The 27,236-nt window shown below is 53.4% G+C and overlaps 1 protein-coding gene across 1 annotated transcript in view; it reads left to right on the plus strand.

The window, feature by feature from the left end:
• The first annotated feature begins 211 nt into the window (after positions 1-211).
• LOC133273630 (dynein axonemal heavy chain 9-like) overlaps positions 212-27,236 on the plus strand; it is a 40,787-nt gene continuing 13,762 nt past the window's right edge. Inside the window, exons 1-18 of the mRNA XM_061462019.1 lie at positions 212-553; positions 3,389-3,585; positions 4,944-5,102; positions 5,753-5,883; positions 7,763-7,974; positions 9,018-9,251; positions 10,370-10,537; positions 12,413-12,529; positions 13,726-13,876; positions 14,755-14,869; positions 17,035-17,103; positions 18,065-18,191; positions 19,347-19,602; positions 20,610-20,851; positions 21,971-22,106; positions 23,009-23,205; positions 23,285-23,709; positions 25,054-25,276. Coding sequence (XP_061318003.1) covers positions 212-553; positions 3,389-3,585; positions 4,944-5,102; positions 5,753-5,883; positions 7,763-7,974; positions 9,018-9,251; positions 10,370-10,537; positions 12,413-12,529; positions 13,726-13,876; positions 14,755-14,869; positions 17,035-17,103; positions 18,065-18,191; positions 19,347-19,602; positions 20,610-20,851; positions 21,971-22,106; positions 23,009-23,205; positions 23,285-23,709; positions 25,054-25,276 — 3,501 coding nt within the window. The remainder of the gene's footprint in view (positions 554-3,388; positions 3,586-4,943; positions 5,103-5,752; positions 5,884-7,762; positions 7,975-9,017; positions 9,252-10,369; positions 10,538-12,412; positions 12,530-13,725; positions 13,877-14,754; positions 14,870-17,034; positions 17,104-18,064; positions 18,192-19,346; positions 19,603-20,609; positions 20,852-21,970; positions 22,107-23,008; positions 23,206-23,284; positions 23,710-25,053; positions 25,277-27,236) is intronic.

Genomic DNA, 27,236 nt, shown 5'->3' on the forward strand with positions numbered 1-27,236 from the left:
CGGTGAGCTCCCTGTGCTGCTGTGGGTGGCGGCAGGGGCCAGCCTGGGCCGCTGCGCTCCCCGCGGGCTGGCTCCGGGGCCGCCCGTCCCGTCCCGTCCAGACGGGGCGAACGAAGCCCCCGGGCGGGCGGGCGGGGCCGGCGCTGGGCCCCGCCTTGGTGTGCCCCGGGCAACAGCGGCTCCGCCCGCAAACACGGCGGGTCCCGGCGCGATGGAGGCGGCGGAGGAGCCCCCCGCGAGCCCGGAGCCGGTCCCGGAGCCTGCCCCCGACCCCGCGGTGTCGCGGCTGGAGCGGTGCGCGGCGCTGGCGCTGGGCCCGGGGCCGGGGCTGGGGGCGGCGGCCCCGGCGCTGAGGTCGTTCCTGAGCGGGACCGCGGGCCCGGCGCTGCTGGCCTGGCGCGGGCCCGGGGGGGAGCTGGAGCTGGGCCCCCCCCCGCCGCCCTCCGCCCGCCGCAAGGCGCTTTTCTTCCTGCGCCCGCCCGGCCCCGGGCCGCTGCTGTGCGGGGACCTCCCCGCAGAGCCCCTGCCGCACTTCGCCGCCCTCGTGGAGGAGGTAAGGCCCGGGCAGCCTCCAGCGCTGGGAGCGGGCTGCGGGGCTGCTCCTGCTGCGACTGGAGCCGCTCTGACCCCGCTACGAGAGAGACACTGAGGTGCTGGAGCGGGGCCCGAGAAGGGAATGGAGCTGGTGCAGGGCCTGGAGCACAGGGGTGATGGGGAAGGGCTGAGGGACCTGGGGGGTTCAGATGGAGAAGAGAAGGCTCAGGGGGACCTGATGGCTCCCTACAAGTGCCTGAGAGGAGGATGGAGCCAGGAGGGGCTGGGCTCTGCTCCCAAGGAACAAGGGATGGGACAAGAGGAAACAGCCTCCAGCTGCACCAGGGCAGGTTTAGATGGAGCTGAGGAACAATTCCTGCCCCAGAGGGTGCTCAGGCATTGGAACAGGCTGCCCAGGGCAGGGCTGCAGTCACCGTCCCTGCAGGTGTTCACACAGCGTGGGGACGAGGCCTCAGTGCCATGGGTTAGGGGTGGCCTTGGCAGGGCTGGGGTAAGGGTTGGACTGGAGGAGCTGAAAGGGCTTTTCCAGGGGAGTTGATTCCATGATTCACAGCACCTCCTCCTGCTTCATGGGGGTCTTTCAGTTAAACCTCCTCAGTCCTGACCCACATCAGCTCTGGGCCTGTCTAATGCTGCTGTCCTTGTGGGACACAAATCGCAGGCTGGAAAGTGCTGGAGGGGACGCCTCGATGTCCCCTGGTCCAAGCCTTGTTAAAGCAGAGCCACCCAAAGCCGGGTGCCCAGGGCCATGCCCATGTGGCTTCTAAGTCTCTGTGAGGATGCAGATGAGATGCCACAAGAACCCAGCAGCCTCATGCCAGTGCTCGGTTACTCTCGTGTGGAAAAGCCTTCCCTGGTGGTCAGAGGGAGCCTCATGTAGCCTGTGTAACAAAGTGGTGCAGGAATAGGAGCAGCCCTGGTCTGTGTGCATATCATCACATCTCGGTCCAGTGCTGGGTTCTGCTCTGGGCTCTCCTTGTCCATTATTGGGTTGTTTTTACAGGTGGGCTGTAAACTCCTTCACATCTCTCTGGTTTCTGCCCCTTGGTATCCACGCAGCTCCTTTATCTTCCAAGAGCTAAGCACGGGTGCACAGCCCAAGGCTCCAGAAACCAGCTCCAAGCTGGGCAAAGCCACCAGTGACAAGAACTCAGCTAAAGGAATTCAGCGCCACTGAACTCGGTTCACACACCCCGGGAGGCTGATGTTTGCCCAGAGGGATCTTCAAGGTCCTTGCTCCTTCCTGTGCTGGCAGCCAGAAGCAGCGCTGTCCCCAGCTATTCCTGATGGCTTCTCACCTGGAGAAGTCTCAGCAGCAAGGCTGCAATGGGGAATAGAGGAGCTGCTTGATTGGAGATGCTCTTGGTGGACTGATGGTGATGGATAGGCTGGATTCCAAGAGCAGCCTCGCAGAGCGGTTATCCCACTTTGGTGGGATAACAATTATGTATGTGGGCAGCTCTGTTTTTGAGGGCCTTGAGTCCCATGGTCTTGGTGACTCTGCCCAGACAGGGGTTTGCATTTGGGGTTGATGTGTACGTGGTGGCACAGGCCAGGAACACTCCAGCAGATCCCGGTAGATCCTGTTTCCGGGCTGCCTTCAGCAGGTGGGATGGTGCATCCTGATGGTCATTCCCAGGCTTTCCTCTCCCCATGCAGGGTTGCTGCCGAGCAGGTTCTGCCCGGGCTTGGTCCCACTTTCAGACGTCACTTGTGGGACACAGTGATGGGGCTGTGCTGGAGTGGAAGGGTCTCTGGTCCTTGAACAGAGGGGTTTAGGGCAGCCTTAGGAGAATTTGTCAGTGAAACAGTTTGTGTCCATCTCACTGCGGGTGTTTTAGGATGTCAGGAACAGACACACCACAACTGTGTGTGCATTCAGTGAGGAAGCAACCTTGTCTGCCTGGCAGGAGGAGTGCGCCTCTGCTCTGTGGAGCTGGGGCCTCCTGGGGAGCCCAACAATGGGTTTAACAACCAAGAAGAAAATGAGCAGCTCTCATTGACTGGTTACAACATCACTGGCATTCTCAGTCCATGGTTTCACAGAATCCCAGACTAGTTTATGTTGGAAACGACCTTAAAGCTCCAACCCCCTGCCACGGGCAGGGACACCTTCCACTGGAGCAACTTGCTCCAAACCCCTGTGTCCAACCTGGCCTTGAACACTGCCAGGGATGGGGCAGCCACAGTTAGTTCCTTGGGATTGTGCTCGCCCTCCCCACAGCTCCCTGAGCATGACGGTTGCTGGTGCCAGGTCTGCAGTGCCAGCTGGAGTTACAGAGATGGGGCAGCACCAGGACAGGCCTGGCTGCTGGACTCCTTTGCACTTTTGTATTTATTCCTTTTCAGTGTATTTGTAGCTATATATCCCTTTCCCCTCAGCCAAGGCCATTGTTTGTCACCAGGGACAACCAGGCTTTGTCGGGTTGTTGCTGCAGGCTGGTGCCAGCCTGGAGCCACCCTGGGAGAGCCTGTGCTCTGAAAGGTGAAGCAAGCACCAGGATGTTCTGTGAAGGCAAGGGGAGAAGGGCCCATGGTGCTGTCTCTAGATGTAGGGCTGAGGGAGGCTGAAGATGGGGCTGCTCACTTTGCTGCTTTCCAACTTACTCAGCCTCTTGGATTCAGGGGAAGGGATGTACAAGTGCACAGAGTGGGCCTATACAGGGGTTTGATGAGGTCTGTTCATCATCATCTGCCCTTGTTTCATGTAGCAGGGAAATGCTTGAGGCAGCAATGAGTGTGCAGGCTTGGCCAAGCAAGGACCTAGGAGCAGGGTGGCCTGTCTGTCTCCTGCAGCACTTGTTTCTCACTGCTCTCACGACTCCTGCTGTAGGTGATCGTGCCCATCCTGACGAACCAGAAGAACCATCAGGGCTGGCCACGAGTGGTGTCCCAAGACCTTATACGTCATGTCCACACCCTGAAAAGCACTGTTTTCAAGGTTGTTGGCCAAGTAAAGGGCAAGACCTTGCTGCCTCTTCCAGCTGGTTCAGAGGGAATCGAGGACATTGATCTGGACAATGAGAAATGGTGAGTACAACCTCACTGATGCATGTGCTGGGTCCTCTGGGGAGCCTCTCCCCAGAAGCAATGAACTGCTGGGATCAATGATGATAAAACCCAAACCCAGGAGAGGTTTTACCCTGTTTCATAGAGGTCCATGCTGCCTGCTTGGGCAGGACTATTTTGCCTCCTTTCAAACGTGGATTTATCACGTATGGGAAAAGTCACCTAAAACTTCCTGCAAGCAAGCTCCTAAACTGCTCCTGGTCCCATAGAGAGATATAGAACCTGTTGCATCTGTTCTCCTGGAGAAGCAGGGTGGTTTCCACACACCCACTGCCTTTCTCTTCAACACCCACTGTGTTTCTCTTCAGTAAAGACTTTGATAATTTGGGTTCTCTCCAGTCATAGGTGGACCTCCCTGGTAGCAATCCTGATTCTGAAGTTCTCTTACAGCCCTGAGGGCCAGTCCCCAGGAAAGCCACCCCAGGTTTTCTCACTAGTTATTACCGTGGAATAGAACCATGGAAACTTTCAGGTTGGAAAAGACTTTTAAGACCATCAAGTCCAACTGTTCCCCAGCACTGCCAAGGCCACCACTAACCCATGGCACTGAGGCTTATTGAGCCACATACAGTTGGCCACAGCCCATCACTCCAGCCTGTCCAGATCCCTCTGCAGACCCTTTCTACCCTCAAGCAGATCAGCACTCCTGCCCAGCTTGAGGTGCACTGGATCTCCTTGTCCAGATCACTGGGCAGCCATGGGAGGCTGAGGCCCCTGTGTAGCCAGGCATTATCCGGCAGCTGAGGACCCCTCATCCTTTGCTAGCTGATCGTGTCATTGCAGCTGCAGGAACTTCCACCCTGGTCCTCCCAAGAAGCCAAGCTGGTGCCAGAGGCTGGGGGGGGGGCAAGGATTTTGACTGTGGCAGTGCTGTGAGCCTGGCCCAATCCACAGTAACTAAGTCTGGAAGGTCCATAGAGCAGATGTGTTTGCACATCTCCTGAGGTCCCCGAGTGGAAGCACGTGGCCCAGACATGGGCTACAGCTCACTCTGTGCAGTTTCTCTCTGAACTGAGTTAATGGCTGTGGGGAGGTGGAATGTATTCAGGGAGAACAGTACAGGGAGAGATAATGCTGCTGGAGGTTTGGCTCTCCAGGTCAGCCCCTGAACCCGAATGGATCTGATGCCACAGTGACTGGCTGTGCAGAGAGGTGGCAACTGGCTTTTGGGTTTCCATTGTTCTGGGGTGTTGAAAGGTGAAGCTAGACTGCAATGTGTAAACTCCAGCCATCCGTGGGGTCATTTGAAGTAGATCCGGTCGAGCATTGCCCATCAACAAGAGGAAAGCAAAGTTAACCTCGTGGTCTGTTTTCTGCAGCTTGGAGCTGATAGATAAATCTCTGGTCTATGCCACTGAGTCGTCCATCATAGACTGGAGCTACCAGATCCAGGAAGCACTGAAGAAAGAGTCTTCAGAGCCTCTCCTGCAAGGCAGCAACCCCAACCCAAAGGTGGAACTGGAGTTCTGGGAGAACAGGTACCCTGGGGGGCCAGCCCAGGGCATGGTGGTCACTGGCTCTGGTTTTGGGTGGAGGGAGAGTGCTGGAGACACACAGAGCTGCTGCTTCTATGACTTGAGAAGAGCAAGGCCTGCAGAGTGTCAGGGAGGTCACTGGGCCCTGGGCTGTGTTTTAACTTGCCCCCAGCACAGGGGCTGCACCTCGAGGGAGTTCTGTCACTGTTCACTAGGAACCAGCCACAGGAGGAAGTGATGATGTGGTGTAGTGTTCTGTAGTGTGTAGTGTTCTGTAGTGCCTTCTAGAAGCAGTGCTGCTCTTCATCTGTCTGTGCCAGAGGGGTTTTAGAGGCTCAAGAGCCTGGGAATGGTATTTCCTTCTGCCCTTTGCAAACTCTCGAGCTGTGTCAGTCCATCATTTAAAGCCCTTCCTGCAGGAGAGCTGTTACTGGTGTCTGCAGAAGCTCGTCATGGCTTCCTTCAGAAGTGTTCTGGCAGTGCAGAGCTGTGATAATGCTGAACCCCTGCACTGTTTGTCCTGTGGGGTTTGTCTGTGTCTTCTTCCCATTTCCTTTCACTCAGCCCATGTGGAGCTGAAGGAAATCCTGAATCAGGGGCAAGGGAAATGCGTGGTGTGAGGGGGCAGCTGTAATCTGTCTTGGTTGTTGCAGGTGTGAGAACCTGGAATGTATTTACAACCAGCTGAGAACCAAGAAGGTCAGCAACATGATAGAGGTGCTGAAGAGAGCTGGGAGCAGTTACATCCCAACCTTCAACACTATGCTCATGGATGTTGAGACAGGTGAGGTGCTGGGGCAACTTCACCATAGTGCTGGTTTCTGGCCTTTGTCCCTAGCCTGATGATACTGGTCTCAAGCCCAGTGTGGCTGTAGTGGCCCTGGTCATTCAGTTTGCTGTGACTGAGGGGACTGCAGCCTTGTGTCTGGCCCTGTCTGGTTCACGGAGTGCAGCTGGGCTGCTTGTGCTTGATCTGTTGCCTTTTTTTTACAGGCTGGGACAAGCCTGATCCCTGGTCTGTTGAGCCAGATCCTTCCCGAAGGTCTGAGTGAGGGGATCTGGGAACTCTCTGTTGAAATAAAGCTTTCAGGCTGAGAGAGCTGGGCTTGTCCAGCCTGGAGAAGAGAAGGCTCCTTAAGGGGAGACCTCAGAGCAGCTCCAGTGCCTAAAGGGGCTCCAGGAAATCTGGAGAGGGGCTTGGGACAAGGGATGTAGGGACAGGCCAAGGGGAATGGCTTTAACCTACCAGAGGGGAGACTGAGATGAGCTCTTAGGCAGAAGCTCTTCCCTGTGAGGGTGCTGAGGCGCTGGCACAGGGTGCCCAGAGAAGCTGTGGCTGCCCCATCCCTGGCAGTGCTCAAGGCCAGGTTGGAGACAGGGGCTTGGAGCAAGCTGCTCTAGTGGAAGGTGTCCCTGCCCGTGGCAGGGGTTGGAGCTGGATGAGCTTTAAGGTCCCTTCAACACAAACCAGGCTGGGATCCTGTGATTCACGTGAGTGCAGCGGGATTTACCCCAGCTTTTGCGTTGTGGTTGGAGGCCTGGTAGCTGTGAAGCGGCTGCAGCATGGTGTGAGCATGGCCCATGTGTCTGCCCACATCCCCACCCAGTAATGTCCTCCTGAATGCAAGGTCCGGCCTGCCCAGCTTTCCTGGCCTTCTTGATAGGGAGATGGTTGCAAGGATGCTGTGGGGCAGGTGACCTGTAGATGGTGATGTGCATCAGCAAATCTGCCTTCTCCCGTATTTTTCCAGTCTGGCACACTGCAGTGAGACGAGAGCTGGGAGCGAGAAAACAAGATTGCATTTCCCAGTTGAGGGAACTAAAGACTTACAAGGAAAATCACCCAGGCTTTTCTAGCTAAGTGCATGCTGACAGGTTACTCTGTTCTTCACCCCTTCCCATAGAAACAGTCTAGTAGGGATCTGTGTCATACTCTATGCTGTGCAGTTTATATACAGGCTCGAGAAAACCCCCTTCTGTAAGGAGCCAAGAGTTCCTTGTCACACTAATCCTATGGTTCTGTAATGAAAGCTTTAAGGATCTAATCAAAATACACCAAATATGTGGGTTTAACCCAGTTACAGCAACACTCCCCCTGACTGCAACATTTCAGTTGGGATTTGTTTTCACCTGCCTTTGCCTTTGCCCCTCTCCCTTTTGTTGTGCCCTTCAGTGAAGGTGGGTCATGGGGAGCTTCTCCTCACCCAACACCCCCAGGTCCTTCTCCTGAGGCTGCTCTGAATCACTTCTCTGCCCAAACTGTGTCTGTGCCTGGGGTTGCCCCAGCCCAGAGGCAGGACCTTGCACTTGGCTTGGTTGAACTTCATCAGGTTTGCACTGTCCCACCTCTCAAGCGTGTCCAGGTCCCTCTGGTTCCCATCCTTCCCTCCTTTGTGGTGACTGCACCACACAGGTTGCTGTGCACAACATTTAGCAGTTGTGCACTCAGGTTGTGCACAGAGCCCTGTCCCAGCTCCCTGTTGCTCAACTTCATGTCAGTGTACATCCTGTTGTGGTGAGCAGTGTTCATGGCTGAGCACTCTCCAGCACACAGGTAGGTGAGTGTGCTCCATGACTCCTGGTTTTCCCAGGTACCTTCCATCCACCTTATAGCCCACCACAGCTTGGTTCAGTCTCACCACTTCTCCCATCTCTTACCACAGCTTTGGCCGAAGCTCAGGACATTCACCTGCACCTGATGCCCCTCAAGCGCCACTTGGAGGACATCGAGAAGGTTGAGTTCAATGAGGTGAAGCCTTTCCTGGTCCCTCTGCTCCATGTGGTGTGTTTGATCTGGGTCACCTCCAAGCACTACAACATGCCTGCAAGGATAGTAGTGCTGCTCCAGGAAATCTGCAACCTCCTCATCCAGCGGGTGCGTGGCCATGCTGCCTGTGTTTGCCAAGGGGGGTTCTTTCATGCAAGTCCCTTCACAGTATCACAGTATCACAGTATGTTAGAGATTGGAAGGGACCTCGAAAGATCATCTAGTCCAATCCCCCTGCCGGAGCAGGAACACCTAGATAATGTTACACAGGAATGCGTCCAGGCGGGTTTTGAATGTCTCCAGGGAAGGAGACTCCACAACCTCCCTGGGCAGCCTGTTCCAGTGTTCCGTCACCCTCACTGAGAAGAAGTTTCTTCTCAAGTTTAAGTGGAACCTCTTGTGTTCCAGTTTGTACCCATTACCCCTTGTCCTATCATTGTTTGCCACTGAGTAGAGCCTGGCTCCGTCCTCGTGACACTCCCCCTTTATATATTTATAGACACTGATAAGGTCACCCCTCAGTCTCCTCTTCTCCAAACTATAGAGACCCAGCTCCCTCAGTCTCTCCTCATAAGGGAGATGCTCCACTCCCCTAATCATCTTAGTTGCCCTGCGCTGGACTCTCTCCAGCAGCTCCCTGTCCTTCTTGAACTGAGGGGCCCAGAACTGGACACAATACTCCAGATGCGGTCTCACCAGGGCAGAGTAGAGGGGAAGGAGGACCTCTCTCGACCTACTAACCACCGCCCTTCTAATACACCCCAGGATGCCATTGGCCTTCTTAGCCACAAGGGCACAGTGTTGGCTCATGGTCATCCTGTCGTCCACTAGGACCCCCAGGTCCCTCTCCCCTACACTGCTCTCTAACAGGTCATTCCCCAACCTATACTGGAACCTGGGGTTGTTCCTGCCCAGATGCAGGACTCTACACTTTCCCTTGTTATATTTCATCAAGTTACTCCCTGCCCAACTCTCCAGCCTATCCAGGTCTCGCTTCTCTCCTTCTATTCTCTCGCCTTCTCTCCTTCTATTCCCCATCCTTCCCTGGCAAAGGGATTCTTAATGTGAGAGGTGGGATCAGACATGTTCACTGCAAGAAGTCCATGTTCTCTGTGGCAGCAGAAGTGACCTCTCAAATTTTGCTTTTCTAGGCCACGGTGTACCTGTGTCCAGAAGATCTTCTGAAAGGAGAGATGGAAGAGAGCCTGGGCAAGGTGCAGCTGGTGCTCAGCATCCTGAATGCATTCAAAGAGGCGTTTGAGGAGAGAAGGGAAAGACTGCACACATATTATGGACCAGGCCAGGAAGTGAGGGAGTGGAAATTCCCTGCTGTGATGGTGTTTGCAAGGCTGGACAGCTTCCTGGAGAGACTGGAGATGGTGGAGGTGAGACTCTGGTCTTGAAAACTATTGCAAGCCTTCAGGAGAGGTCTGTAGCCATGAACTCATTTGCTGGCATCTTCCTTTCCTGTCGCTTCACCTGATACCAGGGCATGGGGCACTTCTTTGCTGTTAGGTCTGTTACAGCAAGGCTGGGACTTTGTTTTACTATGTCCTGCTGCTGCATGTGTAAGGTGCAGCTGTGTCCTGCTCAGGTTGGTCAATGTGGTGTTGTTCCCAAAGAGTCCTGCTGGACTCCTTGCTCCTCTTGGGCAGGGGAATGGCAGTTCCTGGAGGCTGTGCATTTCACAGCTGTAAATAAGGCTCTACAGTCTCCCAGTCCTCCTGTTGCCATCAGAGACACCCCAGAGCTGCAGAGCCCACGTGCTCCCCTTGAGCGTGGCCACATGGGCCTGGGGAGGAGCAGGGAAATGTTCCTCACCAGCTCATCGCTTTGATACCAGGTTTCAGTGACACCTTCACACCCTGATGGTCTGTCTGTCTGGGATGCTGTGGTTGAGGGGTGCCCCTGTTTGTCACTGCTTGTGAGATGCTCATCCAAGACAGTGACATCTGGAGTCATGAGTCCCCTCATCCCTCAGCTCCCAGGGTGGCCAAGGGCCCCTTGGGCTGGGGGTGATGTTCTGCAGAGAGCAGGTCTGAGTGTGTTGGGGCAGCCCCGTGCTGTCTGGAGTGGAAGGTGTCCCTGCCCATTGCAGAGATGAGCTGAGCAGGGACAGTGACACCCACTTGGAGACAGGGAGGTCTGGGCAGGAGCTGTGAACCTGTAAACATCAGAAGTCTCTTGGTCAATACCTCTAACATTGGGATTGTGAGGTTTGTGCATGACAGACCAGGGTCTGCTTTGGACCTGTCCTTTAAACATCCTTAAAGCAGTTTAGAGTTGTTGTAGTATTTCTGGTGGTAGCAGCAGGTCCCCCTAGGGAGGGCCATGTTCTGAGCAGCTGCTGGTGACCAGGACAGGCAGCATCTAGCTTCCCCCTGTCCTGGTTGTGCCACTCGGCTTGGGGACATCCTTGGAATGGCAGCAAGTACGGCCATCAACAGCAACCACTGTTGCCATCTTTTGTCGATATAACTTGTGTCCTCCATTGACTTTGAAGGATCTTCTGGCAACTGCCTTGGACCTGATGAAGCTGGAAAAGATGGAGTTCAGTGGGATTAAAGGGAAGGCCCTGGGCCAGCAGGTGCTGGACATGAATGAGAACTTCCAGGAGGCATACAAGGTGTTGACAGAGCACTCCTATGACTGCCTTGACCTGACCAACACGGTAGGTGGGACCAGCTTGTGGTAACTCCAGCAATGTGTGTGTTGGTAAGCAACAGCTTCCTCTGCCATGGAGCCCTGGCTCATATGCAGTCCTGCTGGCCTCTTCCCAGCTCAGGACTTGACACCAGTGCAGCTGGGAAACGGGGATTTCCATGTCCTTTACGCCAGCTTTCCCTCTATGTGGTACTTGCTGGTGTGGTTGAGCTGTACCAACATCCCTGTTTCTTTGCTTTCCTGCTCTTGGTGTCCAGCTTGTGTGATGAGGGCCAGCTCAGGTAACCTCTGGGGATGTGTTTGCTCTTGTCTAGATGAACACATTGGCATCTGGTGCTCCTGGAATTTAAAGGCTCCATGCTGTGTTATCAGTAGTTCTTTAATGAATCTTGCCAGCCCTCTGGGTCATGGCTCAGTGGCTGTCTGGATCACAGGTGTTCACAGCAGCATGTGTCATGCAAGCAGGGCAAAGCAACTGTGCCTTGGGCCTGCTTACTGCCTGTTCACAAACTCCTGCTCTTGGTCTTGACACTGAGCAGCGTGGCCTGGGGGTGAGCTGTGAAGGAAGGGTGAGGATGGGGTTTCTGAAGGGGTCCCATCTGGGTCCTGTGGTTGTGGCTGATCTGAGAGGAGCTTTGATTTCTTTTGCTGCTTGTCCCATTTGCTTTAGGCTCAGCTCGCTGTGCCTCAGGAGCAGGACATGGTCAGGCCTGTCCCAGGGCTAAAACTGGAGTGGCCATAGGGCAGCTCCATGGTGAGGAGCTCCAGTCTCACTGCTCTGACACACATCCAAGTGGAAGGTGATCCTGGGGCAATGTCCTGGCTCCTGCAGGCCTTTGCCTTGCTCCCTGCTGTGCTGGGGTGGAAGGTGTCAGGGCTGGCAGTGGAACACGGGGCTGCTGTGCCTTGCTCTCAAGTGTTGGGACTTTGCTGTGGGGATGGCTGCTTGTGCTTTGCCTCCTGCAGTTCCCAGCACATCTCTGCAGTGCTGGCTTGTCCCCAGTGCTGCCTGGGGGATCTTGCTGCTCCGTGTCCCCCCTGCTTCAGGAGGGAGGGCACAGGAGGAAGGGTGACGTTGGCTCTGGGGGAGCTGGCTGGGGTTCACTGACCCCATGGCCTTTGTGTGATTGAGTTGTGCTTGTTCTTTCAGTGCTTATGTTTTGCAGCCCCTGATACTTTCTAGAGCCTCTTTTGTAGCTAAACCAGGGCACATGGCTCTGCTGGAGCTCGGCAGTGGCAGAAGCCGTTGTCTTATGACACAGAAAACAGACATATTTAGAGGCTTAATTTTTAGTGGCTTTGTCCAAGCCAGGACAGGAGGACTGATGTCTCCCACTTTGAGGCTTTGATTTGGGCTCTTACCTGTAGGAAAACAAACCTGGGTTTTACACTTGAATTTGAAAGGATTTATTACAACTGGAGCTGAAGAAGCAGTGCAGGAAGAGGATGGACGTTACAGAAACACAGACCTGGTGAGGTTAGAAAGGACCTCTGGAAATCACCTCCTCCACCTTCCCTGCTCAAAGCAGGCTCAGCCAGAGCAAGGCTGTGAACAGGCAGGTTAACCTTCTCCAAGGTCGAATATGTCCAAGGGTAGAGACTCCACAACCTCTCTGGGCAACCGGCGCCAGTGTTACGAGCTGCCTTTATTGTTGTCCCATTTGCAGCCAATTCAAGCTGAAAACCACAGGCTTGTTTTGCCTTGGAACTACCTGGATTTGGACCCAGCAGGTTCATCTGCGGGTTGGCTGGATGGCGGTGTAGCCTTCAGGTCAAGTGGTTTAATGCCTGATGAGTAGGAAAGATCCCTGGATCAGGAGGATGCAGGTACCTTCCAGGTGCCCTTCCACAGCCTCACAGCTGCTGTTCTGTCTTCCCACAGGAATTTGTGCAAAATGCCTTGGAATTCCAGCAGAAAGTAGAAGACATCGACCGCCGGTTGGGCACTGTTTTCATCCAGGCTTTTGATGACGCCTCGGACTTGGAGCATGCCTTTAAGGTTTGTTGGTCATGGTCCTTGTCTTCTGGAGAGGGGAAATTGGGCACCTGTGGTTTGCATGGGTGAGAATATCCCCGAGCTGGGATCCCGGGCAGTGCTGTAGCTACAGGCCCATGGGAATGGAGAGTGGCACAATGAGAACAGACAGGAGGAGCAGTCACGTTATGCACATCAGGCTCTCAGACGTTTGACTTGTGTCTCTGCGTGCTGGGGGAACTTCTGCTTTTTGTAAGATTTCCTGGTGGGAACTGCCGTTCAACCTGTGGGGATGGTTGTTATCAATTTGTTCATATTGATAATAGCTGGATGGATTTTAGGTGTGGAAACGGGGGTTTTCCAGGAACCAGGCTGCTGTGTTCATCTTGCAGGAAAAAGAAATGGGATTATATGACCAATTTCAAAACAAGTGTCTGTAGAGAAGCCCATGGGAAGTGAGAGCAATTCCCTTTGGAAGGGTTTGGAAAAAACAGCAGATTTTGAAACATTTGAAGAATGCCAGTTGGAATATGGTTCTAAAGTCACTGCAGGAGAGACACTGAGGTGCTGGAGCGGGGCCAGAGAAGGGCAATGGAGCTGGTGCAGGGCCTGGAGCATAAGTGTGATGGGGAACGGCTGAGGGACCTGGGGGGTTCAGTCTGGAGAAGGCTCAGGGGGGACCTGATGGCTCCCTACAAGTGCCTGAGAGGAGGATGGAGCCAGGAGGGGCTGGGCTCTGCTCCCAAGGAACAAGGGATGGGACAAGAGGAAACGGCCTCAAGCTGCCCCAGGGCAGGTTTAGATGGAGCTGAGGAACAATTCCTTCCCCAGAGGGTGCTCGGGCATTGGAACAGGCTGCCCAGGGCAGGGCTGCAGTCACCGTCCCTGCAGGTGTTCACACAGCGTGGGGACGAGGCCTCAGTGCCATGGGTTAGGGGTGGCCTTGGCAGGGCTGGGGAACGGTTGGACTGGATGAGCTTGAAGGGCTTTTCCAGTCTGGTTGCTTCTGTGATCCCATGATCTCTCTAACAAAGGGAAGGGACTACTTGGAAAAGCAGGGTAAAGGAATTCCCTTTTCCACAGCACCCACTGGTGCAGACATTTGGGCTGGTGAGAAGGATGAAGCATGTGGGCTGGGGAAGGAGATCCCAGTGGATCTCCGCTGAAGTCTGCATTGTGAATTTCTCCCCTGTTCTTTTCCTGCTTCTTCCCCTCTGCAGTTGCTGGACATGTTTGGGAGCCTCTTGGAGCGACCAGTGATCGCTGCAGATGCTGCTGACAAATACTTTGTCCTCATCAGCATGTTCCACAGTGCTGTGGCCCATGCAAGGCTCATCTACTCCAGGCACATCCAGGCAGAGCTGGAGCTTGGTGGGTGGCTGATGCTGAGTACAACAGGTTCTACAGGGAATGGGGTTTAGATTCTTTTTATTATTATTTATTATTATATTATTATATATTATAATATTATTATTACAATATTATATTATTTATTAATATTAATAATTATGATTTATTTAGACTCATTTCTTGGGGAACAATTTCCTTTCTTCTAAGGAGATCAAGACTTGCCCTGTTACAAATGGTTTGAGCCTCTGTAGCTCCTGGTGGCAATGGAAGTGCCTGGGAAAGCTGTTCTTAGTATTAAAGCAAATGATCTACTGGGGGGAAAAGACCATGGTTTAAATGTGTGTCCGTGGGATGTGAGTGGGAATGAGCTTTACCCCAGCAAGGTTCTAACAGGGGGTTTCTCTCCACACTTATGCCCTGCCTTGGACACCCCATGGGCCTTGCTCATGTGCTCCTCAGTATGAAGTTCTTGTGTTTCCACTGTCATGCTGTAAATGTAAGTGGGACTTTAACAAGGCTTTAATCAACCTTTCCAGGTTTATCCTGGCCCAGGAAGGTTGGTGCAGGAGGACATGGGTCAGACTCCAGTCAGGCTATGAGGACAAGAGTGTGTCCTGTTGAACAGCACCCAGGTCCCTTGCCTCAGGAAGGCTGTACTGGAGCCAGGCAAGTCTGGGAGAGGCAGCACTGCTGGAACCAGTGTGGGTTAACAGAGGGAACAGAGAGATTGGTGGATACTTGCCCTGGTCACAGACCTCCCCCAGTGTATCGCATGTTGGATGTAAGGCAGGAAGCTGGGAAACGAGAGCAGTTTTGTGGAGATGAGCTGCTGGTGGTGTATCTTTTGAGGTTACAAGTACCGTGTTCAACCAAATGCTGTTTCAATGTGCCCTCCCCAGGATCCCCTGCTGTGCACAAGAACATGCCCCCCGTGGCTGGAGCGCTGGGCTGGGCTCGGGAGCTGCGCACACGGATCCAGGGGCCGTTTGGTCACTTGAGGCGCATCCCACGTGCGTGCGTGTCCGTGCCAGCTGAGTTGGTCTTGTTAATCACTGTTTGTCTTTCTGTTGAACATTATCCAATGGTCATGGATGCAGTCATTCCCAGTTGGAGGGGGGAAGGTTCTGCCCAGGTTCTGGCATCATCCAAGCTGTGGGTGGCAGAGGGGTGCTGCATTGGACTCACCTAAGACGTGTTGATTGGGGCTGAGTCTCGAGGTTGAAAAGATGAGGACTTTGGGCACTGGCAGAACTTTCTCAGCATTAAACAAAGGAGCAATCTCCCAAGATCAAGGAAAGAGAGTTCTGGAATACTCATCACCCAGATGCTTGTTATTATGGGTGGTCTTGAATAAGTGGTGCCCTGTGCTCTCAGCTGCCGTGTCTCATGGCATTATATGAGACAGCATTTAAGAGCCCTGCAAGCAGCAGCACTGGACACAGGATAACAGAAAGTGCTTCAGGAGCTGCAGCTTGTGGTCACAGGAACAGTTTGGCTTGTGCTGGGTAGGATTTGGAGTACCTGGATCCACTTATGTGCTTGGGCAAAATAAGTCATCTCCATAACAGCTGGGCTGCACCCCCAGAGCGTGCACAGCAGCTCAGGGAGGGGATCCTGCCCCTCTGCTGTGCTCTGGGGAGACCCCCCCTGCAGTCCTGATCCAGCTCTGGGGCAGCAGCACAAGAGGGACGTGGAGCTGTTGGAGAGAGGCCAGAGGAGGCCATGGAGCTGCTGCGAGGGCTGAAGCAGCTCTGCTCTGGAGCCAGGCTGAGAGAGCTGGGCTGGGGCAGCCTGGAGAAGAGAAGGCTCCTGAAGGGGAGACCTGAGAGCAGCTCCAGTGCCTGAAGGGGCTGCAGGAAACCTGGAGAGGGGCTTGGGACAAGGGATGTAGGGACAGGCCAAGGGGAATGGCTTTAACCTGCCAGAGGGGAGACTGAGCTGAGCTCTTAGGCAGAAGCTCTTCCCTGTGAGGGTGCTGAGGCGCTGGCACAGGGTGCCCAGAGAAGCTGTGGCTGCCCCATCCCTGGCAGTGTTCAAGGCCAGGTTGGACACAGGGGCTTGGAGCAAGCTGCTCTAGTGGAAGGTGTCCCTGCCTGTGGCAAGGTTTGGAGCTGGGGGAGCTTTAAGGTCCCTTCAACCCAAGCTGTTCTAGGGTTCTCACTGGGCAGTATCAGTAGCCTTCTCTCAATGTGTACTGCATTAAGGAAGGGTTTACGTGCACTGTTATAAAGACATGAGTGCAATGTAACAAGATCTTGGAGCATTCCCAGCACAGTTCTCACGCCTGGTTTTAATCTGGGTGCCAAATTCAAGGAACCATGCAGAAGAAGCCAGATCTACATTCTGCATTGATTTTGTTTCCTTGGTTTAGATCACTTCAAGCCGTGCCCCGCAGAAGGGAGGGGGAGTGATGCTGTTTCCTGCATGCAGCTTGAAAGGGAGGAAGGAGTCAATAGGAAAACCAAAGATGCTTTTGCTGGGGGTTGCTGGGGGGACCTGTTTACTTGCAGAAGGTTTAAGCAGCACTTGCCCAGTGGTGACAGCTCAGGTTTTGATGTTCATTCAGGTTTTGTCAAAACGGCCTCTAAAATCAACAGTTGTGTCCAGGAAAACTGGAATATTGTACATAAAACAGTGGGGAAAAGGTGGAATTCCTCTGCCTGCCTGGGCTTGGAGGTGCAGCCCCACAGCTCTGGGATGCCTTTGCCCTTCCCTGTTTGAAGGGCACAGATTTGGCACCACAAAGAGCTGCATCTCCCAGGAGCCAAGTGCTGCTTCCTTCTGAGCCTGTTAGACCTTGGGAAGTGCTGGCTGGTGAGCAGAGGCTGCCATGCTCTGTGCAAATAGTGTGGAACTGGGAGCATCAGGTATGTCAGAGACCGGTATTCCTCCAGCAGCACTGAGCCCCCTTTCCCACCAGGGATTGAATCTGTCATCAGACTGACAGCCTGTTGTGCAGGTTGTCAAGCACATACCAGATAAAGGGCACACTAAGGGTTGAATAGCCTTTGGATAACCTTGGATAGCTTTTGTGCCTTGTTTTGGGTGATGTGGTGGGGATGAAATCCACAGTCCCCAGTCAGAACCTGCCTGCAAAGTGGTGGCTGCTCTTGGGAAGGGTAGGTGCAGATTTAGGGCAGAGCTACACATAATGCTGAGCTTGTCTCCTGTGCTCCCAGCTACTTGGACTCTGCTGAAGGAAGGAGGGTGATGGAGAAGTATGAAGAAATGATCCAGCTGCTCGACAGGTAGGTGGTGGCTCAGGCAAGGCTGGGGCTGTGTGTGCCACCTTCTAGCACATTTGGAAGCCCAGGCCCTGGGAATGTCTCTTTCTAAGCCAGAGGGAATCACCTGGTGAGAGAGGAGGAGGTGTCTATGCCACAATCTTTCTGTGCCATCTTGAAATTCGAAGTTTCCATGGGAGGAACAGATTCATTGCCCATGACTTAGTATCATGATGTTTGATGTTCCATCTGAACTGGTTTCTCCGGGACTTCCCTTGGGAAGAGCCACCTCCCCAGGAAGGAGATACCCCTTCAGGGCCTGCTCTCCATCAGCAGTGAAGGGAGCTGAGACATCTGGCTGCTGGGTACCACAGGGTGGTTGGATGGAGACCAACTCTTCCTGTTTCTGACTGCCAGAACAGGGGCTGAGTGTTCCTGGTTCAGCCTTCCAGAAGGAAGCAGGCACCAGAGGATCCCGGGTGCCCTCAACAGAGGTGGTGTTTGCTGGGTGCTGTTCCCAAGGTGCTCAGGTGACAACATGGTTCAGAAGACACTGGTGCTTGGGTGCTGGGACTCTCCATGGCATGTGGGCTACCAGGACCCCAGGTCAGCCCTCTGCATTTCCATCCCCAGCGGTGATGCTGAGCTCTTCAAGAGCTCAATACCCCTGAGGCTGATGGGCTCTGTAGTGCACCCATCCTGCTCAGACACTCTGGAAATGCCCAGCAGCTGCTTCTCTGTTACTCTAGATTGAATGCTTTTGAAAATCATGCTTGAGAGAGCTTTGCCCTCCTGACTTGATGCTGACACTGGTTTTGGGTGCTTGTGTTTGAAGCCATGTTGCTCATGGAGATGACATAGATGGGGTTTTAATATTCCTTCATGTTCTTCATCCTCAGGGCTGGCCTTGGCTCTCCTTTGGTGCTATACATCGCTCTGGTGGGCTGGTAGCTGTATGATGGATCTTTGGGGTTTTCTTCTGCAGGTATCAGGAAAAGCTCTACGTGAACTGGTCCCAAACAGTGTCTGAGCGATCCCAGTACAACCTGGCCCAGCCGCTCATCCAGCGGGACCCAGACACCAAACTCATCACAGTCAACTTTGATCCCCAGGTAAAAACTGCTGCCGAGGAGCTTGCCTGGGCTTCTCCAGTGTATGCAGGGGGTCCTGGTGAACTTGGTACTACATCTGTGCTGCTGAGTCTGCGGAACCCCTTTCTGTGATGGCTGACATGGATTTACCATCATGGAACAGTCAGGGTTGGAAAGGACCATCCTTTTTGCAGGCTTTAATTCCAATTTAACCAGAGCACATTCTGGTTAAAGGCAGACATAAAGTCCCGGAGTAGCCAGTGAATGGGTGTCAGCATCTCCAGCCCGGAGTTGTACTGGTGGGGGTGTTGGGGCATCACCTGCAGAGTTTGTGTTACATGTACCTGAAGTCTGAGCTTCCTGAAAGGGTGTTAAAAGCCCAGGAAAAGTTTGGTTGCTTCCTGTTGGACTTCCTTTGTTGCAGTGCATGAGACTTAGGGGAGTTTTAAGACCTTGTCTCTGTCCCCTAGAGCCCCCCTAAAGCATGCCTCCAGCACAGGGAGGACTGACCATCCACCTTGCCCAAAGGAGAAGCAGGGATCCAAGCCAGCAGTGTGTGGAGATAGAGTGGAAGCTTCTGTAGAAGCTGCTTCTTCAATTGTAGAAATGTCATTTGCTGGAGGTGCTGCATGGCAGGGGCCTGGGCAGCGCTGGAATCCGACACATCCCCTGCTCCCTGGGACGTGCTCCTGTTAGGGAAGTCTTTGGGGTTTAGAGCTCAGTCAAGGTTGGTCCCTCAGTCAAAGGATTTGTCCATCTCCTTGGAAGCTCCTTGCTAATGTGGGAGTCAAATAGCCACAGGGGATGTTTTCCACCCTTCATCCTGGTGGCATCCTGTGGTGTGCTGAGCATGCACCATCTTGTCTTTGGCTTAGATAACTGCTAAACTGTGCTTGCAGGCACAGGGCTGCTGAAAGACTACTGATGAGGGTAGCTGAGAGAGCCAGAGATCATCGTGGCTTTGGCTGGCTGGGTAGTAAACAGAGCTGTCTTTGGTTGGGAAGAAAACCAGGGGCAAAGATCAATGGGAGACAGATGGAATGGAGTCGGGGGTGTCCAGGCTCTTTCCAGAGCATTCTGCTTTGGGAATAAAGCAGCAGCAGCAGATCCCTAAGATGCTCAGAAAGTCACTGGGTGGGATTGTCCCATGCTCAGCTCTCTGCCTTCTCTCTGCAGCTGGTGTCGGTGCTGAGGGAGGTGAGCTACCTGTCCAGCAGCCAGATGGGAGCCATCCCAGCTGTGGCAGCAGAAATCTATTCCTCCAGGGAATCCTTCCGGCAGATGGTGGCCAACTTGGAGCTGATGGTGAACAGATACAACAGGGTCCTGAAGACAGTCCTGGAGGTTGAATACCCTCTAATACAGGGGCAGCTGCAGGACATTGACTTGAAGCTGAAAGAGGCAGAAGAAACACTGAACTGGAAGGTGGAAGGTGAGCTGCCTCTGCAGGGGGAAAGAGCACTTCCATGTGGGTCTCATGGGATTTGCCCATGTGCCAAACCTCCATCACCTGGTTCCCAACTGCAACTCCCAGCAGAGCCAGCACGGGGGGGATGAATGGCAGCTCCCATCTTGCCACATTCCTTTCATGTGCTGGGGCTGTGGAAAGGATCCTGCTCCCTTCAGGATCAGCCGGGCTTTTGGGGAGGAGAGGCTGCCCTGTGAGCAGTGCCATCAAGGAGATGGCAAGGCTGGGCAGTGGGATGGAGCCAGGCCCACCTCGTCTTTTCCTGAAGGATGGAATACTGCAGCTGGGGTGGGATTGTGCACATTGGCTGTAGGGTGATTGAAGCAGTTTCTTGCTTTACCAGTTTGAACTGTAGAGCGGAGGAAGTTTGTTTCCTCTTGGTGAAAGTGAACTGCTCACGGGTGGAATATGCATTTCTGTCATCAGGCTTGTGGTGTGAACAGGAACAAGTGTCCTCCCTTGGGTACCTGCAGAGCAGAAGTCCTCACAGTGAAAACCTCTTTCTCCATTGTGTAATAAAGATGGGTTTTCCTGCAGATGAACCCTAAGTTCCCTGCATCTCTCTGCAGCCCTCGCTGGTAGCTGGGGCTGACACAGCCCACCTGTTGAGGCCATGGGTCCCTGCTCAAGTGATGGTGGCAGAGATGCTCAGCCTGTTGTGCTCATCCTGCCCATGCTGAGCTCTCCAGTAGCAGTCAGTGGGAGATCAAACCTGAACAGAGGGAATCAGGACCTATCAGATATCCCCAGAGGATGGTGCTCCTGGCAGAAGGCAGAGGCTGTGGCTGTCTGCTGGGACAGGGGGGAGCTGGAAATGGGTCTGTTGGTCGAGGTGGTAAGTCTCCTGTGTCCATGATGGGTAAGAAATACATGAGACCACAGAGAGTAAGTCAGAGGCTGGTCTTAGGGAGGGTGCACAAAAGCTTGGCCCAGCAACTCTGAAAAGCCATCAACCATCTCCTGTTTACCAGGTGTCTGTGGTCACATCTCCACGGTGATGGATGGTGTCCATGACCTCGAGCGGAGGGTACAGAAAGCCAAAGACAACGTTGAGGAGATCCAGACCATCGTGCGGGCCTGGGTGTCACCCATACTGGAGAGGAAGGACTGCAAAAGGGAATCACTGCTGGTCCTAGAGGACTGTCAGGACCGTCTGGGGAAGCGTTACAGCCTGGTCCGGGAGTCAGGGCAGAGGATTCATTCCCTGCTGAAGGTGAGAGGGAACTTCCCTAGGGATTCATTGGCTCCTCATAGGCTTCGTGTCTCTGCACTGGAGGAAATGTCTGGAGCTGTTTCACCTAAAAATGAACTCCCTTAACTCCTTTGCAAGCCTCATCCAGTGTTAATGAAGGGTGGCTTAAATGAGCTGCTACGTGTGTGGTGCTGGGCACCATTGGCGCCCCGTTCAGGCTCAGCCTGGCTCCAGTCCCGGCAGTTGTGGAGCCACTAGATGGGAGTCGTGCAGCAGGAGCTGGAATTATCCTCCTCTGAAAGATGTTCCTGGCAGCAGAGAGGCTCTGCCTGCCTTTCTGCTTCAGGCTTGTCCCTCTGTGAGCAAGCAGTGACGTTGCCAGTCCGGGGGTCAGCTGAGTGACAGGACAAAAGCTGCTGCCTGAAACCTTGGTGCTTTCTGGCTTTGCCAGAGCTGAGACCCCTCTTTGCAGGCCTGGAGAAAGCCCAGAGCTGAGCTCCTCCCCTGCTCGCAGTGAGGTGTTACCACACCAGGGACAGGACTTGGCCTGGAGGAAGGTAGATTTTAGGTCAAGCTTGCTCCTGAGGGTCACCATCCAGCCTTGGACACTGGAGAGAGCCTCTCTGGGACACTGAGCTCTTGTTGCTAACCTTACCTTGCTGTCTGCACTCAGCCCTGGACCAATAACCCCCTTGTCTGCACCCTGAATCCACAGTGAGAGTCTCCCATGCCCAGGTTCTGCTGTCACAGCTGTAACAGGCTCAGCCACCTCCAGCCACCACCCAAGAGACCAGGGCACTTGCTAGATTGGCCAAGGAGAATATGGGGTTGTGGTCATGGCAGGAGGGCTGGCACAACCGGTGTGATGGCATCACCAGTGCTGCTCACAGGGGCAGCACCAACTGCAAAGCGCCACAGAGGTCCTGGGGAGGGAAGGGCATCATGGCCCCAAATGAGTGTCCCCATGCTCTGTCCTTGCTGTGCTGTTCAGACCATGGGGAGCAGCAGCAGAGGGGCCAAGAGCTGCTCTGCTGGGCTTCCCTTGGTTGTTCAAGTCCTCCTGGGGGCTGGAGGGTCCTGAGGCTGCTGAGGGGAGCACAGCGAGGATTTGGGTACTACTTTTGCATCTTTTAATTGCAGGAAAACCAGAGCCTCTTACTCGCAGACCCAGCATCTGACGTCTGGAAGGCCTATGTGGATTACGTGGATGAGATAGTCCTGGATGGATTCTTCACTGCCATTGAGTGCTCGCTCAAGTACCTCCTGGAAAACACAGGTCAGTGCTTGTTCCTTTGCCCTGGTTGTGATGGCTGCTTCAGTCTCACCAAAGGGAGGGTTCTGCCTCAAGACAGGGTCATAGAATCAGGTAGGTTGGAAAAGACCTTTAAGATCACCAAGTCCAACCTTTACCCCAGGCCTGCCAGTACCACAACTAAACCATGTCACTGAGGGCCTCATCTCCATGGTGACTCCATCTCCCAGCCAGCATTGCTTATGGGGAGGGATAGAAATGATTGTGCATCATTTGCAGGGATTAATGGACAGACAAAACTGAGGCATCATCCAAAGTCTGTGCTTGGGCATCAATCTTACACCCTCCCATGCACAAAGGGACAAGTGACACAATCTCATGTGTGGGAAGTCTCCAGAGCCAGTTGTGTCCGTCTAAAGCCCATCTCCAGGCACACTTCACCCCTGGATATGGAGGCACAGTGGGAATTGCATCTAGTTCTGCCCATCTTGTTCAAAACACGCACAGAATTTCACATGTGCATTTGGCTTCAGTTTCCAGTTGCTGAGGTTTTCATGCCCTTCTCCACTAAATTAAAGAGCCTCTTGGTTCCTGTTGTTTTTCTCCTCAGCAAGTACTTGTGTGCTGTAATTGTTCAGCTCTCAGGCTCCCTTTTGATTAGCTGGAGAGCCTGGTCTCTTTAAGGCATTCTCCACAGCATTTTATTCCAGTCCTTAAATCACTTGTGTCTCGTCTCCAGTATCTCCTGTGGGTATCAGACCATCAGCCTCTGTGTTGTGTGCCAGCACAGTGTCACTGGACCCACTGAGTGGGTGTCTGTGTCCCTGTGGGGTATGTGTGCATCTTGTGGTAGGATGTTAGACGTGGCTCAAGATCATTTTTCTCCTCTTGAAGAAGATCCTGGCATCTCCGTTCTTCCCTACCAGATCCCAAGGCTGGGCTCGCTCCCCTGTTTGAGGTGCAGCTGGATTTGGTGATCCCGGATTTGATATTTCATCCCTCCATGGACCCTGGCACAAACGATGGCTTCTACGACATGGTGGAAAGTCTTCTCAATGACATCTACGGGATCTCATCGCTGGTGCCCCGGCTGGCCGAGCACAGCGGCTTCCCCCACTACCAGGTCCGTGCTGTGGAGCTCCCTCATGGTGTGTGGTGGTGAGGAGGTTCCACGCTGCCCCCACATCTCCCCTCTCCTCTAGGCTGACATGGAGGACATGGCAGATCTGGCTGACATGCGCCACGAGCTGATGGAGCGCGTGCAGGCTGTGATGGTGGCGTGCTGCGAGTACCGCAGTGCCTTCGACCACTACTCCTACCTCTACGGAGAGGACAGGAAGGAGTTCTGCCGCCAGTTCCTCCTCTACGGGCACATCCTCACCGCTGCAGAAGTCGAGGCCCATGCGGAGGACGGGGTCCCTGAGACTCCCCCCACACTGCAGCAGTTCAAAGAGCAGATCGACTCCTACGAGAAGATCTATGAGGAGGTGAATCGCATCGAGCCCTTCAGCATCTTCCATGGCTGGATGAAAGTGGATGCTCGGCCTTTCAAGGCATCTTTGCTGAACACCATCAAAAGGTGGAGCTTGGTGTTCAAGCAGCATCTCGTGGACCATGTCACGCACAGGTAAGAGAGGTTCCTGTCTCCTCACCCTGTGCTGACCAGAGGGGATTTCTCTTGTCTGGCTGGGCTTTATCATTACACCCTGGTAACCATTAAGCTAACATAGGAGCAAGAGAAGGGGCCCATGCTGCCTGCTGAGTGTGTAGAATGGAAACCATTGCATAGGCTTGGTACCATTAACATCCCATGAGCTGATGCTCCTGGAGCACTGACAAGGAGCTGATGCTCCTGGGATCTGCTGTGTGTTGTTAGATAGGACGTCTGTTTGTCCATTCATCCTGATCCAACTGATCTAATCTCTGTTAGGGCTCTGTGCTTTGCTGAATTTGAGATTAGCCGTCAGTAAAGCTGCATGAATGCCATGAGATACTGGCTGTATTTCTAAATGCAGCACTCTTCTGAGTGCAACTCAGTTTGGGTTGCCTGGCATGAGCTGTCATGGGGAGGCTTCAAGGTTACAAAAAGAAAGGAGGTTGGGATGTAAGTTTTGGATTAGCACATGTTCCCTGCTCTGAATAGCTGCTTAGTTCTCAGGTTTCTGCAGGATGATGCACCAGGTGATCCATTTGAGTAGTGGCAACTGATGGATGTCACAGGTCTTGGATGTTTACAAAGCAGTTACAGACATGCAGTAGTGAAGGTTGCTGTGAGTGGTGGATGGGATGATCTCTGGTGTTCTTTTCAGCACCATAATTCTGTTAGCTAATTGCTGTGCAACGACGCTTTTGTGTAGCTTAGAATGGGCATTTAGGAGCTCTTACTAAGAGTCCCTGACTCAGCAGTTTAGTTCTTATTAGGTGAAGTATTTAAGGACCCATTTTGGCTCAGCAGCATGCACAGAATTTAAGTGGGCACTTAAAAAGTAAGTGTTCTGAGGAGAGGGGAAAGGTTGTGCTGGAACGGACCAGAGATCCAGGAGCCCATCGTGCCTCTGCCAATAGTGCCCAGTAGCTGGGTGAGATTAAGAACAGGGTAAGCAGGTGGGGAAATGTCCCCCACATACTCTCCTTGTCTCTAATAATTTATAGGACTTTGAGTGCCAGGGGTAATGCTGAGCTCACAGGTCTCCAATGTATTCCTTCTCAGATACCTTTTCTCCAGCCTGAGAGGTTGGAGAACCTCTATGTATCTGTTCCTTGCAGGAAGCTGATATGTTACAGTATCACAAGTATCACATTTATGGATCCCTTAATTGTGGTTCTGATGCCCTCAGCATGTTGCCATGCAATGGTCAGGGTTAGCCAGGCCCTTCCCCTGTCTGTGCCAGTCCAGCTGCCTGGCAGATGCTGATAACTCTTTCAGTGGGAGCTGCTCTCATTTTGTGCTTTCCTGCTTTGTGTTCCCCAGCTTGGCTGACCTGGAGGAGTTCATCAAAACTGCTGAGCAAGGTTTGAGCAAAAAGGTTGACAAAGGTGATTATGGTGGCTTGGTGGAGGTGATGGGTCACCTCTTGGCCGTTAAAGAAAGGCAGAGTGTCACCGATGCCATGTTTGAGCCCCTGAAGCAAACCGTTGAACTGCTGAAGACCTATGAGCAACAGCTACCAGAGGAAGTCTACAAGCAGCTGGAGGTGGGTGAACGCTTGGGATGGCCACACCGCTTTGCCAAGTAGCAGATGTCAAGGAGAGAGTGAGCCTCAGAGCAGCGCAGGAACGTTTAGGACCTTACTCCCTGTCGTTAGAGGGCCTCAGTGGATAATGTTTGCTATTGCAGGATGTGCCTTTCTAGATCCACATTTTGGAGTTATATTGAGATTTTTCTTTTAAAGCAGAGATTAAGGCTTTTGTTATGTCTGAAAACCAGGGAATTGCCTCCTCCAACTCCCTGCGATTGCTCTTGACAAAAATTAATGCATTTTCAACTCGATCTGTTAATTAGGGTGAATTATAATGATTTTTAAATCAGCCAGTTCTTGGCAACTGTGGAGATGGGAAAGATAATGCTGGCAGAGGAGGTGCCTTCTCACAGGGCTTTAGTCCTCCACTGGGTCTGTAACACCAAATCTGCTTGACCCAGAGAACATCACAGGGAGCAGGTTGTGAAAGTATTTTGGCACCTTTCCACGTTTGGCTCTGATGAATCAGTTTCCTTTGGGGAATTCTTTTTCTTTCTGGGCAGGGGACCATGAGGTGGAGGTTAGGAAAGGTTGGAGATGGAGGTTAGGTTGTGAGGTGCCCAGCCAGCCTTGGGGGACAGGACACAAGCACTGGCCACAGCCAAGATTACAGTGGACAAGTGTGTGGCTCCATGCTAATGGATACCCTATAGCCATGGGGTGCTGTGGGCAGAGGGATCTGGGTAGGACACAAGGTTTAAAGCAGGATCTCTGAGGGAGATGTTCCTGCCTTAGGCACCTGTGCAGCAAAGGCTCCAGTCCTCTGCTGCAGGCTGGGTGGGAGCTGAGTGGGGTCTAGCTGGTGTTCTGCTTGTGCAGCTGTGATCCATGAGTGATGGGGTCACCAGATCTGCAGTAGGGTCCTAAAGGTGTCTTTAGGACAGTTCTTACAGACTCCCTAACAACTGAGAGAGCTGCATTGCACAGGCTGCTGCTACAGCTTCAGTTCAACATAAACCATGCTGCTGTGGGGAACCTGCTGATTCCTCTGCCTGAGAGCTCCTTGTTTGGTGCCTGTGTGTGCAGGTACATGCAAGCAATGGATTCATGTGTCTGATAAAAGGAATGAGGTATGTGGGGCTGGTCAGATGCAGGAGGCAACAGAACATTTTCTGGCAAGTGACAGCAACACATACTTGAACAATTCCTTGACTTCCACGTACAGTGGGAAAAACAGAAGTAAGTTCCTTTGAGCACTGCTCCCTCCATCGCTGTGGAGATGGCTGGGCTGGAGCTGGTAGTTTGTATGAGAAGGATGAGGAAGCAGCTCCATGGGTGCCCTGCTGTGGTCATGAACAGTGATTTCTACTGAGACTGGAATATGAAGTGCCAGAAGGAGACCCCTCAGGAGGGACTGGCCATCTCTGCTGCCTCAGAGCTGCCTCTAGGTTATTTCCCTTCTTCCCATAGCGTTGCTGGTCTCAGTCTCCCCAAGTATGTGAACTGGGATGAAAAAGGAAGCCCAGCAGGGGGTTGGAACGGGATGACCTTTAAGGTCCCTTCCAACCCAAAGCAGTCTGGGATTCTATGGAGCCCTTCCTGTAGGCTTGCACAGTACATAGGGAATGGAGCTCTCTGAGGGCAAAGCACTGGGACTTGAGGATAGCAGAGCCCTTGGCTGGTGTCAGTGTCCGGGCTGAGGATGTGGCCCGAGGAGCGTGGTGAGAAGAAATAAGATCCCTTTCTGAGGAAAACCCCAGGAAGAGGGAGTGGGTTGTCAGCAGTGCTGCACACTTGCAGCTCGGATGCAGCCCTGAGAAAGAAACCAGTTTTATTTAGTACCAGTATTATACACACAGGCTGTGGAAGCATTTGCCCACAGAGCTCTGCAGGAATCCTTCTGGTGCAACTTCTCCTGCTCTAAGAGCTGCCAGGGAATTCCCCAGGCTCTGTGCCTCAGTGAGCATCCACAGCC

The sequence above is a fragment of the Pezoporus flaviventris genome, unplaced genomic scaffold, assembly GCF_033815535.1.
Source record: "Pezoporus flaviventris isolate CSIRO_AGI_PZ_B2104156 unplaced genomic scaffold, CSIRO_AGI_Pfla_v1 ptg000034l, whole genome shotgun sequence".
Taxonomy (NCBI): Eukaryota; Metazoa; Chordata; class Aves; order Psittaciformes; family Psittacidae; genus Pezoporus; species Pezoporus flaviventris.